At 40.5% G+C, this 15,840-nt stretch overlaps 1 protein-coding gene across 6 annotated transcripts in view; it reads left to right on the top strand.

Moving 5' to 3' along the window:
• PCSK5 (proprotein convertase subtilisin/kexin type 5) overlaps nucleotides 1-15,840 on the top strand; it is a 434,041-nt gene that overhangs the window by 120,394 nt on the left and 297,807 nt on the right. For all 6 annotated transcript variants that reach the window (XM_058301654.2, XM_071216671.1, XM_058301655.2 and 3 more), the window contains exons 4-5: nucleotides 8,420-8,563; nucleotides 9,568-9,644. In XM_058301654.2, the coding sequence (XP_058157637.1) occupies nucleotides 8,420-8,563; nucleotides 9,568-9,644 (221 nt within the window). The remainder of the gene's footprint in view (nucleotides 1-8,419; nucleotides 8,564-9,567; nucleotides 9,645-15,840) is intronic.

Here is a 15,840-nt window from a genome sequence, read left to right as displayed (position 1 = left end):
AATCTAATTATCCTTTGGCTGCTTTGCCTCAGTTCCTTTTTTTTTTTTTTCAAGAATTTAGTTGTTTTGGTTTTTTTTTTTTTAGATTTATTTATTTATTTTATTTCTCTCCCCTTCCCCCCCTACCTCGGTTGTCTGTTCTCTGTGTCTGTTTGCTGCGTTTTCTTTGTCCAGCTTCTGTTGTCAGTGGCACGGGAATCTGTGTTCCTTTTTGTTGTGCCATCTTGTTGTGTCAGCTCTCTGTGTGTGCGGTACCATTCCTGGGCAGGCTGCGCTTTCTTTCACACTGGGTAGTTTCCTTACAGGGCGCACTTCTTGCGTGTGGGGCTCCCCTACGCAGGGGACACCCCTTCGTGGCACGGCACCCTTTGCATGCATCAGCACTGCGCATGGGCCAGCTCCACACGGGTCAAGGAGGCCCAGGGTTTGAACCACGAACCTCCCGTATGGTAGACGGACACCCTAACCACTGGGCCAAGTCCACCACCTGCCTCAGTTCCTTGATCCCCATTTGCCCCCACATACAGGCTTACTTTTTCTTTTGAGGTACCAGGGGCCGTGGATTGAGAAGCCGGCTCTAAGCCATATTGGCATCCCTGAGTTATTTTTGGGTTTGCTTGTTTTGCTTGTTGTTCATTTATTTTATCCCCGCAGGAGGCACCAGGAACCAAACCCAGGACCTCCCATGTGGGAAGCAGGAGCTCAATTGCTTGAGCCACATCTGTTCCCCATATAGGCATACTTTTACATAACAGTTATTCTTCTCCCAACATCCATTCCTTTCTCCCACCGCCTTCTGTTTTTGCTGTCTGTATCCATTTGCTGTGTGATCTTCTATGTCTCTTTCCTTTTGTCTTCTCTCCTCATTTTCTACTGTAAGCTTCCCCAGGATTCGATCCCTGACACCAGAGGAGAGAGGTTCCCTTTCACTTGCACCACCTCAGTTCCTGGTTTCTGTTGTGTCTTGCCTTGACTCTCTTCTGTGTCTCTCTCTTGTTTCATCATCATTTTGCTGCGTCGCTGGGAGGTCCCAGGAATCAAACCCAGGTCCTCCTGTATGGTAGATGGAAGCCCAATTGCTTGAGCCACATCTGCTTCCCATCCATTCTTTTCTGATCTTCCCTTAGTATCATGTGGGACAACCTTAAAATTTTATAACTAAGAAATGATCCTCTGTCAAAGCTATATTATTGTTTATGTGAACCACAGTTTTAGGAGAGTTCATATGCTGGTATAAGCTTCTGGAGTAAAGATGATTCATGGAAGACCAAAACATTTGACCAATGTACGAATCTGACTGGACCCGGGTGACTCCTCCTCTGTCCCTTGCCCCAGTCTCCAGCCCAGAGCCCAGCGCACAGCCCCAAACACAAAAGGGTATTCTTAAAAACGAATTTCCCTCTCAGGTTTCCTCTGGACAATGAACAAAACCATCATCTCATTATCTTCTTCATCTCTCGTTTTTTGAAAACCAAGTCTTCTTCCCTAAACTGTTCGGTACACTGATGCCTCCAGTCAGTGTTCTGTCATAGGGAAGCGGACTTGGCCCAATGGAAAGGGCATCGCCTACCACATGGGAGGTCCCCAGTTCAAACCCAGGGCCTCCTTGACCTGGGTGGAGCTGGCCCATGCACAGTGCTGATGCATGCAAGGAGTGCCGTGCCACACAGGGGTGTTCCCTGCGTAGGGGAGCCCCATGCGCAGGGAGTGCACCCCGTAAGGAGAGCTACCCAGCGCGAAAGTGCAGCCTGCCCAAGATGGCGCCACACACACGGAGAGCTGACACAACAAGATGACGCAACAAAAAGAAACACAGATTCCCGGTGCCACTGACAAGGATAGAAGCAGTCACAGAAGAACATACAGCGAATGGACACAGAGAGCAGACAAAAGGTGGGGGGGGGGGGGGAGTCAGGAAGGCAGGAAGGGGAGAGAAATAAATAGAAAAATAAATCTTAAAGAAAAAAAAGTTCTATCATCAGCACCAACATGACCATAATAGCAGCAGTCATGTGTTACATTCTTTATCATCTTTAACCTTTAGCGCAGCCTTCTCTTCAAGCTCCAGATGAGGTTTTAAGAAGTTAGGTAACTCAACAAAGTCATACAGCTGAGAAGTAGCAGAGGTGGAATTCAAACTCCCCTATACCTGATTCCCCTGGCTAGTGACCTTAGCTGCTATGCTGACTTTGGTGTTTTTGAAACATATTGGAATTCCTTGGGATTTCTGGATAATTCACAAATTCAGTAATCATTCTCTGAATAATTGGACAATGAATCTATTTTGGCCAGGGCCTTTTATTTTTTTGTGACCAAAAAAAAATGGAGTTGAAGTCCATCAAACTGGCCATAAGTATAATAGTCAATATCTTAGAATTTACCCAACTTAATTTAGATTTTCAATTCTGTAAAGGTATCTTCAGCTTTAGAAGCACAGAATTTCTACTTTATACTTCCTAAAGAAACCCATCAGCATATGACTTTCCTTACAGAAGCCCAAAGTCCAGTTTTTTTTTCAATAGCCTGGAGAATGAAGGGCTAAAGAAGACCTGAGGGTTTTCTCCAAATAAATGAAAGGGAGTATAAAATTTTTGTCTAAAATTGCAAAGGGAAGAACTGAGCTCAGGTACTTTCTAGTACTTACCAAGTACTGGGAAACAGCTTTTAAGATCCACTGGAAAGGTTGACTTCATCAGAAATGCAGCAGGACTAACAATAGAATAGGCTTTTCAGTGCCTTCCTACAGCTCTTGGGAGCTGACTCTTACACATTCAGGAATTTTCCAGGCCGCCATTGGCTGTTTAAAACTGACCATGAGTATTTGCACCATGGAAACTGGCAGATGCTACAAATAAAGGTTTTCTTTTTTCTTTTTTTAAGACCAGATTTATTAGCACACCATTAGCTCCTTCATAAAGAAGTAAACTTCCTGTCATTAGAAGTATTCAAGTAGAAACTTGGTGCTTTTCTAAGAAATGTGTTGAAATTAATGAAGTAAGGCAAAACCAGGTCTTATCCAACTACATTCCACTTTATCACTTAATGTACTAAAGGCCGTTTGATTTCTGTTACTTGAATCTTTACTGGTGCTACCTTCTATCTCCAGTATCCACTCCTTATCTACTACTTATCTGGCTTTATATGTGTTTTCCCCTGCCCTCAGCACTTTTTGTTTTAACTTTTAAAAGAAGAGTTTCCATAACCCTGTGCTGTGATGTCAGACTGCTTGGGTTTAAATCCTCATTCCACTATTGACTAGCTATTTGAACTCTGGCAGGTTATCTAGGCAGATGAAGTGTTATTTTCTGTATTTGTTAAAAGCAGATGATAAAAGTACCTCCCTCAGATGGTATTTCTGAGTCTTAGATGGAACTAATCCATGTAACATGGTTAATACAATACCTGGCCATGGTAAGAACCTAGTGGATGGTAGGTGCATTTCCACTTAAGGGAGCATCAGATCTATTTTTTTCAATTTCTTACAACTCCTGAACTCTAGAGTTTATAAAGAATTTCACACTTCGCTAAGTTGACTATTCATGTTTGTGAGATTTTTGTGTTTTTAATTCTACTTTCTCATGGACATTGTATAGTCAGAGATGCAGTCTTATGGTACATCGTATCAATAATAATGAACTAAACAGATGTTTTCAATATTAGAAGACTATTGGCAATACATATATCAACAGTTCATTGGAAACACCAAACTTAGAGAAGGTAGAAAAGAATGATGTTGAGGGTTTTCTGAAGAAAGTCATGGTAAGGACAAAACAAAGCAAAGATGTTTATTTTGGATGTAAACTATTCTTTTATTGAGGAAACACTGCGATATGTTTATGAAGACACAAAAGGAGTGGACACACCCAGAGTGGTTTTATAAGCAGAAGAGAACAACTCATAACTCTGGTAGGGAGAAGGCTGTTCCTAGAGCACACAAAGCAGTCTTTAAAATTTGATTCCTAAAAGGAATAGATGTTTTTATGGATAAAAGAGGGGGAGGCCTAGGCAGCAACCCTTGTTTCTACACGATATTTTATGTTTTGTGTGTCCATTGTTGTTTCTAAATACTTAGTCATCTCTGTATAGACCATCATTGAAGTACAGTACATTATTCAGACTGAAGGTACATACATTTACTATAAATATTTATCTTGCATATAATGTGCACATTTGTGATTTTCATTCAAATAATGCTGGAAGTTTCTGACTAGCCCTTATTGTGAACATCAGGCTATGAACTACACATGTGGTAACACAGTTTCAGACACTGCTCTTTAGTTCCAGGTCTGGCAGAGATCTTCTCAACATGGTTGACGTATGAGGGAGGTATGGCTAATACGTGTTCCTTTTGCCTTTGCCCACTGCTTTAGCATAGTTCTCTGTCAAGTAAATTGGGACCAGTTTAAAGACCATTCCTTTCAGGCAGTTTAGGAAATGATTAACTCGTTCTCATCCTTCTGTTAGATGAAAGCTCTGGGTTCTGGGCTTCTAGGTTCTTGGCTTATGTTGCATAAAAGAATTGAAGGACATACCATAAGATAGGCAAGGCAGTAAAGAGTTTATTAAGAAGCAAGAAAATTAGAAAAGTACACAGTCGGAGGCATGAACTGTGGGCATGCTACAGAGTAGGAAGCATGTGGGGTCCCAGGTCAGGCCTTTTTAAAGTCTTCTCTCCCTTCTTAGTGTTGGTGGAGGGGCCCCAGGTGTTTGCTCTTCTAATTAGTTGCCCTGTCAGTTCCCAGAGGGCCAATGATGAGGCCTTTTGAGGGTATCTGGGGCTTTCCCGTGACCCCATATGGGATTATCATTCCAAACGGGATTCTTATGGCCAGGTCTCGCGGGATCCCTCAGGAGTTTTCGGGGGAAGTCGCACGGCCATGTTTTCTGTTGGCCGTGTTGTCTGCCGGATCTTCAGCTGTGAACCGCGTGTTCCCTTTATCTATACTAACCTGCCTCACTTGGTCAGCTTTGACTGGCACCAGTATTTCCCATAGTCTTTGCTCTCTGGATACCTTGGGTATATGAAACAATTGTATTAGAAACATGTGTGGAGACCTGGACCAACTTAAAATATGTATAAAAATCCAAGGTTCATGTTCAGTATTTAAGGTCCTAATTTAAAGTTTCTCTGGCCTTATTATTCGTTTGCAAAAAATATACCAGGTGTTTATGGAATATGATTAACTCATATTGTTTCTTTCACTTTGACACTTTGGCTACTCGCTATATTGGATTACCCAAAAAATGGATAAGCTGAATATTTCCTCTCCTTTACCTACCTCCTATCAACACCATGGTGGTGGATGAAACGGAAAAAAGAAAAGGCGGTACAAGAATATTCAATGGTAAAGCCAGAGTCAACAGAAGCAAAGTCAGAAGAAACCTAATTGCTCTACTTTTAATACACATGTTTTCCATAGATGGCTGGTTTTCTTCAGTTTTCATAATTACAATTTCAGGCAGCATCCTCCGCTCCAGGACGGTTATCCCATTTGTGGGTTATCCATTTCCTGTGCATTTCCTTCCTTCAGCCCACCTCTTGGCTACATAAACATTACTTCATGTCACAATTGATACCGCAGGTGGTCAGAGCAAATTGTGAAGAAAAAAAAAGGAAAAGGAAACCTGTCAAAGTTGTTTTGTGTTAAATTAAAATATTTTGGTGAGGAGAGACCTGCACTTGTGGCCAGAACGAGGCTTCTGAAGAAAGTAGTTATTTCGGAAATCTACCTTATTTCTTTCATTAACATCTCAACTAATCAAACATTTGCTAGCTAAATATTTTTGCAAAGGTCAACAAAATGGCCATTTTGAACTTGGAAATAAAGTTGAGGCTATGTCTTCATTTCTGATATATAATCAGCTAATATTTACTGAAATCTTAGGTTACACTTAGTTTAATGCGTGGTTTCTAGGGGCTTTCAATAGAGACAAAACTAACATACAGGATTCAACAGTGGACAATTCAGTCATATACATGAAAAAGGGTTGGATTGTGTAGAATAGAATATGAGTGTGTACCTCCAAGTTAAGGGAAGAGAAAAAGATGAGTAGGGTGGAGAATTGGAAAGGCTTTTGGGGAGGAGGTAGGACCTGAATTGTGCCTGGAAACTGGTGAGGTAGGTGAGTGTGGGAGCTGAACTCAGATAAGTAGATGGGACTGTGTGTGTATGTATGGGGCCTCCGGTGGCAGGAAGGTGGGAAGAAGATGGAAATGTCCATGACAATATATAAGATTCTACTATGAATGAAATTTGTATTGTCTCTGATGAAAAATGGGTAACCCCTTTCTTAAAATGAATGCCCAAAACTACTCCAATATATTTGTGAACATTCAACAAAAGGCAGTCTCAGTTGGGGAGTGAATTAATTAACAGATTCATGTTGGGAGCATTGAGGGTAACTGTTAACTAATTAGCATTTGATTTTGAGGTTTTGGAAAGACAGGAGCTTCCATTTAGGTTGTACTTGGAATAAAGCCAAGTCATGACCTACAAAACCCTACATGAACTGACCTTGAAGAATTTGCCTTCGTCTGTGCTCTTTCTCATTCACTAAGTTCCAGCATTATGAACCTTCTCTCTTTCTTCACAGTTAAGTCTTCCTGTGCATGGTCTTTGCATTTGCTGACTTCTCTAAGAGGATGCTTGTCCCAGGCTCTTGGATGGCATGGTTCTTTTTCATTAGTCACATCTCAGTTCATATTTCCCTTTCTCAGAGACTGGAGTCTTTTTCTGAACATCTCACCTAAAGCATTCACCATCACATCACCCTCTCTCATTCCTTTGAAACACATTCCTCTGAATGGTCTAGTTTGTTTGTTTGTTTATTTTTCTGTATCTCCCCCCAGAGGGGTCACAAGGGCAGGGCACCCCATCAGCCCTGTCCTCTGCCATACCCCAGCATGTAGTAAGAACTCAGTAAAGTATTTGCTACATGAGTCAATAGCAGCAGAGTCTTCATTATGAGGAAAAGCTTTGCATTCTTTCCCCAACATGCTAAACTGTGAGAAAGCAGGAAAAGAATAGTGCCCGATTAAAGACCTGGGGTGGTTCCTGTTGCTATGACATTGCTTTTCTGCACATCTCTTTTCCTTTGTTCTGTTTCTGGGAAACAACACTACTCAGAGGCGTATTTCAAAGAGATGGGCTTGAAAGGAACAACTGTGTGGTTTGGATGAGGACTAGCAAATCCTATCAGGAAAAGCTGCTGGTTTAATTCATTTGTTAGAATCTTTATATGCTGTGGCCATTGTGAGATGAAATCATTACATGTAATGAGCTTAGTTTCTGTGTTTTAACAGCCTGCAGCACGTTCTCCTGTGTATGTCACCTTTCTGTGCTTTGTGCCATTCTTCATTCCTTTCCCCAAAGTAGCCCTGAATGAGTCTGTCTACTCCCCTCAAATTATAGTACAGCAGCCATTGTTAATTTAGTGACAGAAGATTGGAGAACCTATTATTTTCTCTCATTCATGAGTTTCTTACCTCTGATTGACACTGTGCAAAAGCTACCTGGGTTATTCTGTGCCTAGCTGGATTGGCTTCTAGTACTTGCTTAAGAAATTTATCGAACACCTTCAGCTGCCTGGTTTGGATTTGTAAATGAAATACTATGATGCCTATTTATGGTTTATCCATGTCATCACTACATGCCAAGAATAAAATGATATATCCCTTGTTCTGCTATTGAGATAGACTTCATATCAGAACAGTTCAGAGCTGGTGAAAGAGGCTTCCATTACCCTTGCTTCTCCACACCTGTCTTTCCTCCCAGCCTCTATTACCATGCTGGAGATCCATGTTTCTGTTCCATGAGGTATTTCGGTCAGGGTCCTCCAGAGAAAAAGAGCCAACAGGATATATGTATATTCATACATATTCATAAAGAGATTTATTATAAGGAATTGGCTGGCACAATTATGGTGACCAGCAAGTCCAAATTCTGTAGGGCATCAGGCTGCAGGCTGGGAATTCTATAAAGGTGCTGTTGAAGTCTTGGATCTGAATTTTTTAGGGGAAGCTGGTAGGTTGGAAAATGGGTTAGAGTTGATGTTGGAATCTTGAGGCAGAAATTCTTCTGACCTTTCGAGCCTGCACTCTGTTCTTGCCTTTAACGTCTCCTATTGATTGGATGAGGCCCACTCACATTATGGAGGGTAATCGCCTTTACTTATGGTCAACTGATTTTCGATACTTGTTACATCTACGGAATACTTCCTCAGTAAAAACTGGGCCAGTATTTGACCAAAAACTAGACATCATAACTTGGCCAATTTGATACAGAGAATTAACAGTCACACCAGGCAATCTACCAAATTGCTGTTAATTTCATGCACTTTCCTAAAAGGTAGGTTAATTCTCCCATCCTCTCACTATTCAGTAATCTGCAATGTACAATTCTCCCTCTTCCTCCTTAAGCATTGCAGCGACAACACGCATCCTTGCCAATCGGACATGAATATTGAAGGGGCATGGAAGAGAGGCTACACAGGAAAGAACATTGTGGTCACCATCCTGGACGATGGCATCGAGAGGACCCATCCAGATTTGATGCAGAACTATGTGAGTGTTTACTGTGGTTGGAACGGCTCCTCTCCTTGGGAGCAAAGGAACTCAAGTTAGGATTATCAGAAAAGGGGAAGGCCTACCGAACAATGCAACAAACAGATACATTAGGCTTTATATATTGCTCCTTTCTTGTAAAAGATATGCTGTTGGAGTGCAAGAAGCATGAGATAACACTTGAAACTATCTGATGCCTTTGACCTACAAAGAGCGGATGGTACAGGAGCAGAAACTCCACCACCAACACTACCTCGTAGTCACTGTTATAAGCAAACAGTCCAGCTTTGGTTTTTGCAGGCACTTTTGCCTTATTTTGAGACACTGACATATAGTGAAACTGTTGATTATTTTAGTTAGGACAGACAGTCTTTTGGGTATTAGTAAAAAGTTTGAATTGTAGACTCCTTTATAGCAGATAGCAGTATCTGAAACCAGACAGTTACTGTCTGTCTAATAGAAGTCTCTGGATACCTGATATAATAAGTATTTAATGCTGATATGTAATTGACTTGCTAATTATTTATGAATGATTTCTGTTTTCTAAAATCTTTGAATTATGTTAAGAAAGTTATACTCTCAAGAAATGAAGTGAGAAATAGGAAGTTAGTCCACATAGAATAAACCATTTTGCTCCTCGGTAGTCAAGGAACACTTCACAGAAAGGTGGTAATTGAGGACATCTTAAAGGATACCCATTTTGTGAAGAGGGTGAGGGTTCCATTCTAGATACGAGGTAAGGCCATGAATGACAGAAATGGACTGGGTATTTCTTTGGTCTGGTAGAGTATTTCTTCCCCTTAAAGGGGAGAAATACAACACTGATTATTATTGAATAAGTGGGCCCTCCCTAAGGCAGCCTAACACCACCCAACCAAGAGCATATTACTTAACCTAATTACTCTACTGCAGAAATGCGTTTAAGAATACCTGAGCCTGCAGGTCAGTGGCTAAATTATGAACATCCATTTCCTTTCTCTTGCTCCCTCCTCTGTGGCCTGTAGGATGCTTTGGCGAGTTGTGACGTGAATGGGAATGACTTGGACCCGATGCCTCGTTATGATGCAAGCAACGAGAACAAGTAAGGTCCAAGTGAAGGGTGGCGGGTGTGTGGCTGGCAGGGCCCCTCTCTGGAGCTCTGCCTTCTGCGCGTGCTGTGGGGAATATTCTCTTAGAAAGCCGTGGTCACAAATGATCCCTAATTTGCTCCAAGATGAGCAAGTGCTGTTTCCCTGAAGCTTCTTGTTCATAAAAAGGGGTGGTCCACATAGTTAGAATGGCTGCCCAGAGAGAGCCCTGGGGTATAACTCAAGATTGCCAACTCTTGAGGTTGAACTGGGGACTGTTGCCCCTCACATGGTAATTGGCCCGTAACCCATTTGTTTGGGCAATGGGGTGCTAAAGAGAGGCCAAACTGAATACCCTCAAAAGAGTTTTTTAATTCCATTAAATTCAATAAATTTGATTGACCGTCTGTTATATTTGAGGTCCTCTGCCAGGGGCTTTCTTGTTTTGGTTTTCCTCTTCTCTCCTCCCTAGTGATTACATTTCCTTCATGGAGCAGGATTAGCTAAAGTCCACCTTGCCCTGTCCACTAATAAGCCAGGAATACCTTTAAGAATTGCCCATATGCAGATTGCATTACTTTTCTTATCCCCACAGTGAAAAGGCACAGAAATTCTTCCTGGTTAACTATACCTTCTAGTTAGTAGAGTAATTTTAATGAAAGCAAATGAAAATCTACATTCATTTGATAGCATAGACTAGCCTAACATTTTTTCAGAAAGGAAGCCGGAAGGGTTTTTCTTGTAAAAATGAACCAGATCTTTTAAAAGATTAATAGATATTTCCAATCCCTGTATCATTTTAACTGACTTTTTTCCTTTTACTGCCAAGTTCCTCCAGGATAAATGCTGTATTTTAGATACGTCATTTGAATTTTTATTTACATGTTTTAGTTTGGAAACAAAGATGTTGCAAAGAGCATTTTTGCCCATTTATTATTAGTCTTTTCCAGTCTGCCTGTTTCTTTAGGGAAAAATTTCTCAGCTACTCTTATTTGATTAGGTAAGGCAATAAATTTAGATAAAACCACATTACTTAGGAAATCGTGACTGTACCTACCTGTGACTTTTTTTTTAACCATCCACAAAGAAACTGCAACAAATAGTTGTATTAAATATGCTGTGTTTGTTAATATTAACAGCCAAATAAATATTACAGATCACATTCAGTGATAAACGCAATAGACAAATTCATGTAGATAGAATTTTCCAGAACTTTAAAAACAGAGAGAGAGAGACCTAAATTGAATTGGATAGTTTTCTTCCAGATCTGGTTGTTGCTCTCTAGCTTACAATTTTTATAATTAGTGAATTTCACAGAGTTAGACTTTTAGACTAAGTAAGCTCATATAATTAGCCTTTTACAAACAGCATGAAACACACCAAAGAACTAACCTGAATCTCTCAATACTTAGAAAGTTACAGCTGATACATTTCAAATTCAGTCCATTCTGGTTCTCCTATAATGCAACATATGCATTTCTTAAAATAATCTCACTCTGTAAAATCTAAAAAATACTACGTTTGTGGGAAAATAGAGTTGGCTACAACACTCAAAAACTTTATCAGTGACACATGCACAAAAGATAGGGACCAAATAAAACCAGTAACCAGTTTCACATGTTTCAGTTAAGAAATGCCTAAAAACAAAAATAAGTGTGGTCCTTTACCTTAAGGAAGACCTGACATTGGCTGCTGAAGAATATGGTCACCATACCTACCCCTGCTTACGGGCCCGCCACCCTGTGTGCAAGAGGAAAAGGAAAACAGAGTGAGAGAAGAGAGAAAGGAAGAGAGAAAGCAGAGAGGGAAAATACAAAATAGGCTGAGAGGAAGGAGGGGAAAAATAAGTATAAGGGAGGCAGCCCCAGGATGGCCTTCAGAAAGGCTGCATCCTGCAGTCTTGTGCAGGGGTGGGAGGGGATTACCTGAAATCTGATGGAAAAGTTGCTACAGCAGATGTGGATGAGAGCGGTCCATCGTGCTCATCAGGTGTGTACCTGTGTGCTTTGTGGATTCCTACATGGCTCATTTCAGATGGGCGCTATTTCCTGCATGTACCTTGTTTCCGGGACAAAATCATGCATAAGCAAATGCAAAATTCACCAAAATGCTCCTTAATAAATCAGTCATATTGGAAGAACTTCATGTTTTCAAAATAAGCATTAGAGCAAAATTGACTGTCTTATATCCTTTAGCTAAATGTTTATCATCAACATCTGTATAGAGAAGAGAAACAAGAAAATCGAGGTCATTTTAGCACCCAGAGACTCCTTGGGCAGAGAGATGAGGGACAAGAGAGGCTCTAGGAAGAAACTGAAAATCAGTGCTTTGAGTCCCATAGGGTTATATCTGAATCTGCATTGGCAGTTTTTGCATAGAAAATCATCAGTGGTAATGGAAACTGTTCTCCAAGGCTTTGTCTGATCTTTGACTAACAGTGCTAAACACAATGTCCGTGTGCTGGTGTCTTTCACTATTTGGACAATCCTTTGAGTATTGGCTTTGATGGCTTTTTATAGACTGCCTTTCTAAAACGATCATTTTTATAGTTTTAGCTTTATGGCCTTTGGAACTTATCCCTCTGAACTTTGGTATTTTTTTTTTTAACCTCTAAAATGGGCATAATAATACTTATCTGTAAAGACTGGCAATAAAATATGTAAAACTCCAAGCATAATGCTGACTACATAATAGGTGCTTGATAAATAATAGCTGTTAGTATTGTAATTATATTTTCTATTCATAGATCTAACTCTTGATATGTAGTCCATTGAAAATTATTTCTCAAAATACATGTGCATTGAACATTTTGAATTTAAGACTTGGAATTCTTTGTGTGTTTTGCAGAGGTAGAGGTTTAGATAGGTTTTTCTGCCTTCGTAGGTCCTGGGAGCTACGACTCATTCAGTCTTTAATTTCATTTTTCCATCTCCTTCGGAGGAGCATGAGGGCTCACAATTGATGGAAGATAGTGGAGATGAGGAATTTGTAGTCATGTTCAGAAGGAGGAAGGTGAGGTATCTGCTCATTGTGCAGTAAGGCCAGTCGGCTTCAGAGCATATTTAGAATTATTTCAGATCTTGACTGCATTTGTTCGTTCATTCAGCACGTATTCATTGAGACCTGACTTTGTGAATGGCTCTGTGCTAAATGCTTGGGGGATACAAGGATGAAATAGCATAGGTTACCAGCTAATGGGGTTGAAATGGGAGATGATTTAGTAAAAAGCAGTACTGCCTGAAGGGTTTTCAGTACTAAGAGAGAATGTATCCTGAAACTTCATGCAAATCATATCTCTTAAACTTGCACGATTACATTACCTTTCTAATGCCAAAGCTTTGAGGTGAAGAAAATCACCTGCAAAATATAAAAGTTGTAACAATCCCTTTCTTGTCGCTCTTTCAAGATCCCAAATGGTGATGTGTCAGACATAAATAATGCTGAAGAAATGGCATTATTAGAGGAGATCATAAAAACGTGTCCTTCCTTTCAGCATTGCATCCCTTCGTATTAGCTCTTTTAAGTCTAGAAAGACTTAAAAGAGAAAATGCCTCCCTGCAAATGAAGCAGTCTCCTGGCATTCCGTACCATTATTCCTATTTCTCACAAATGAATTATTGATAGCTGAGTTAGACTATCCTTTCCCTAGGTTGCTTCATGCTAAATGTTCTCTCTGCTTAAAAGTCATAGCAATGTATTTAGTAGGAGATGAGACCCCAGCATTTTATTTTGAATGAATGTATGATATGTGGACCCAGAATCTAATTCCTTTTCAAAACAATCCAACCCATAGGTTAAAGATTCATTTTCCAAAAGGAATGGATTTCTTTTCCCATTTTATTCCTTATCTCTATTTCTGGAAAGATTTAACCAGGGTGGATGGAAGAACAGTCTTTTTGGTTCTTTAATTCTCTTTCACACATCATTTCTGGTTTTAAGAATATTGCCGTGTTACAGAAATCAAAGTGTGTGTCCATCTCTCATTCCTGCAGATGAGGACTGTTCTTGGGAGATAGAGTTCCAAGGCAGAGCCAATGAATGTAATCAGTTTTCTTCTCCATTTATCATTATAAAAAAATATTTTAATTCATAACTAGAAAGAAAAAACCCACAGCATAGCTCTGTAGCCTTAACTGGTAGAAGCATTATTTCTTCATAACTGGGACTTAGCCAAATATATTAAAATAATGTTATCCTATAGCAAAGTAGGTCAAACCAGAGCTACCAAAGAAAAGTCATGCCATTATCAGAAGCTGATATTTTCAAAAGTTTGCCTCTAATACTTTTGTTTTTTATTTATTTTAATTTTTATTTTTTGAGGTACCAGGGCCAGGGATTGAACCTAAGACCTTGTATGTGGGAAAGCCGGCACTCAACCACTGAGCCACCTTAGCTCCCAACCTCTAACACTTTTGCAAAATAATATCTACAATATTCCACATAGTAGGTACTTGATTGATAAGTTTCAAATGAGTTTATATAATGCCGATTATAGATGTACATACCAGAAGCTTAAACAAGCACTTTTGAAAAATATCTGATACTTTGCATATATAGCTGTAGATTTTATGTTCATGGAAGAAACTGCAGTGAATATGTTAGAAAACTCATTTCCATGTATAGGGTTCATGATGTGATACCCTGAAGTAGTAAACACTTTTGGTCATCTTCTAGGCTCTGAAAAGTGATCTGGGTGCACAGGTAGTAGCAGCACAATATGATAAAGCTTCTCAAAGACCAGAAACCAGACATTTTTTCCCTTCCTCCCAACATCCAATTAGTTAGCAAGTCCTGTTAATTCTTGCCATTTAATCACCCTCTTTTAATAGCTCTCTGAAGCCTCACTGCCTGTCTCCCCATTCCATCCACTAGCCATTGCGTTACTTTATCCCTCTTCTCTTACCTTGATCCTTGTAAGGGTTGCTTAAATGGTCTCCCTGTCTCCAGTCTAAACCCCATCCTTCTTCCCTGAATGATATTATGGAAACAAAATATGAACACTAAAATACCTCAGTGTCTGGGAGTGGTTGTAGCTTAAGTGGATGAGTGCCTGCTCCCATGTAGGAGGTCCTGGGTTTGAGCCCTAGTACCTCCTAAAAACAAACAAACAAAAAAACCAACACTCACTGGGAAGCAGATCCCAGATACCCTAAAACAAAACAAAGAAAACACCTCAGTGTCTTGATGTTTTGTAAAAAATAAAAGACCCTTTGGGATAAATCTTCCCTCATTATTAAGCCCCCTGAATTTTTCTTCTTTGCCTCCCACTTTCCTTGTCCATTATACAGGACTTTGTGCAGCTCCCTCAATGTGCCACAACTGCACCCACTGCACAAGTCCACCCACTGCACCTGAATAATTCCTCCTCTGCCTTCAACTCACATCACCTCCTCTGTCATGCTTTCTCTCACCCTCCCCGGTGTGAGCTGGATACCCCTCAGTGGAGATTTCACTGCACCTGTGAATTTATTATCTCTTTTATGACCTTTTCCCATTGTAGATATGGTCACATTTACCAAGGTTGAGAATGGAGAGGCAAGCACAAATGCTGAGCAGATGATTTTGAGTTCAGCGTGGGATATAAAATGTCCATTTGGCCTTTCAATAATTATGAGATTACTGACCCTGCTTAGCAAAATGTGTTCCAAATCCAAATGGTGTTACATCTAGTGGGCTATTGTGCCGAATATCTTTTTTGACTCTCCACCCCGCCATATATCCCAGAAAGCTGTCTAGGGACTGCATTAATGGGCTTCCTTGTCCTCTAGCTTCCCACTGGATTTGGCCAGTGGAAGGCTCAGGCAGGAAGTCAGTGGACTACAGGAGAGTGAGGAAGGGGTATTTATTCTCTGTTCAGAACTCCTTCCAGGTGGCCCTCCCTGCATTGCTGCCCTCTGTGGGTACCACTGACCACACCTTCCCCAAGTTCTCTTAGGTCTAGGGCTCATTCCTGAGCATTCCCTTCCTCCCTCTTGGTTTCCCTAAACCCTGCCCACACCTGTATATAAGTCCTTCAAGTAAGATCTCTCATTGTTCAATATGAAAGTGGTGGGCGTTTCTTGATGGTTCCCTGACTGACACAGGTATAGTTAGTCCATTATCCTGGTGTCATTGATAGAGTAAATGGGAAATTGTTCAGATGCTTCTAGGGAAAAAAAACAAACTAGACCCACAGGCCCTGTCTAAATAGCTCTTTATTCTTTGATGAAG

This window comes from Dasypus novemcinctus, chromosome 8 (genome assembly GCF_030445035.2).
Source record: "Dasypus novemcinctus isolate mDasNov1 chromosome 8, mDasNov1.1.hap2, whole genome shotgun sequence".
Taxonomy (NCBI): Eukaryota; Metazoa; Chordata; class Mammalia; order Cingulata; family Dasypodidae; genus Dasypus; species Dasypus novemcinctus.
The sequence above is the reverse complement of the archived record's forward strand: the minus strand, read 5'-3'. Positions and strand labels throughout refer to the sequence as shown.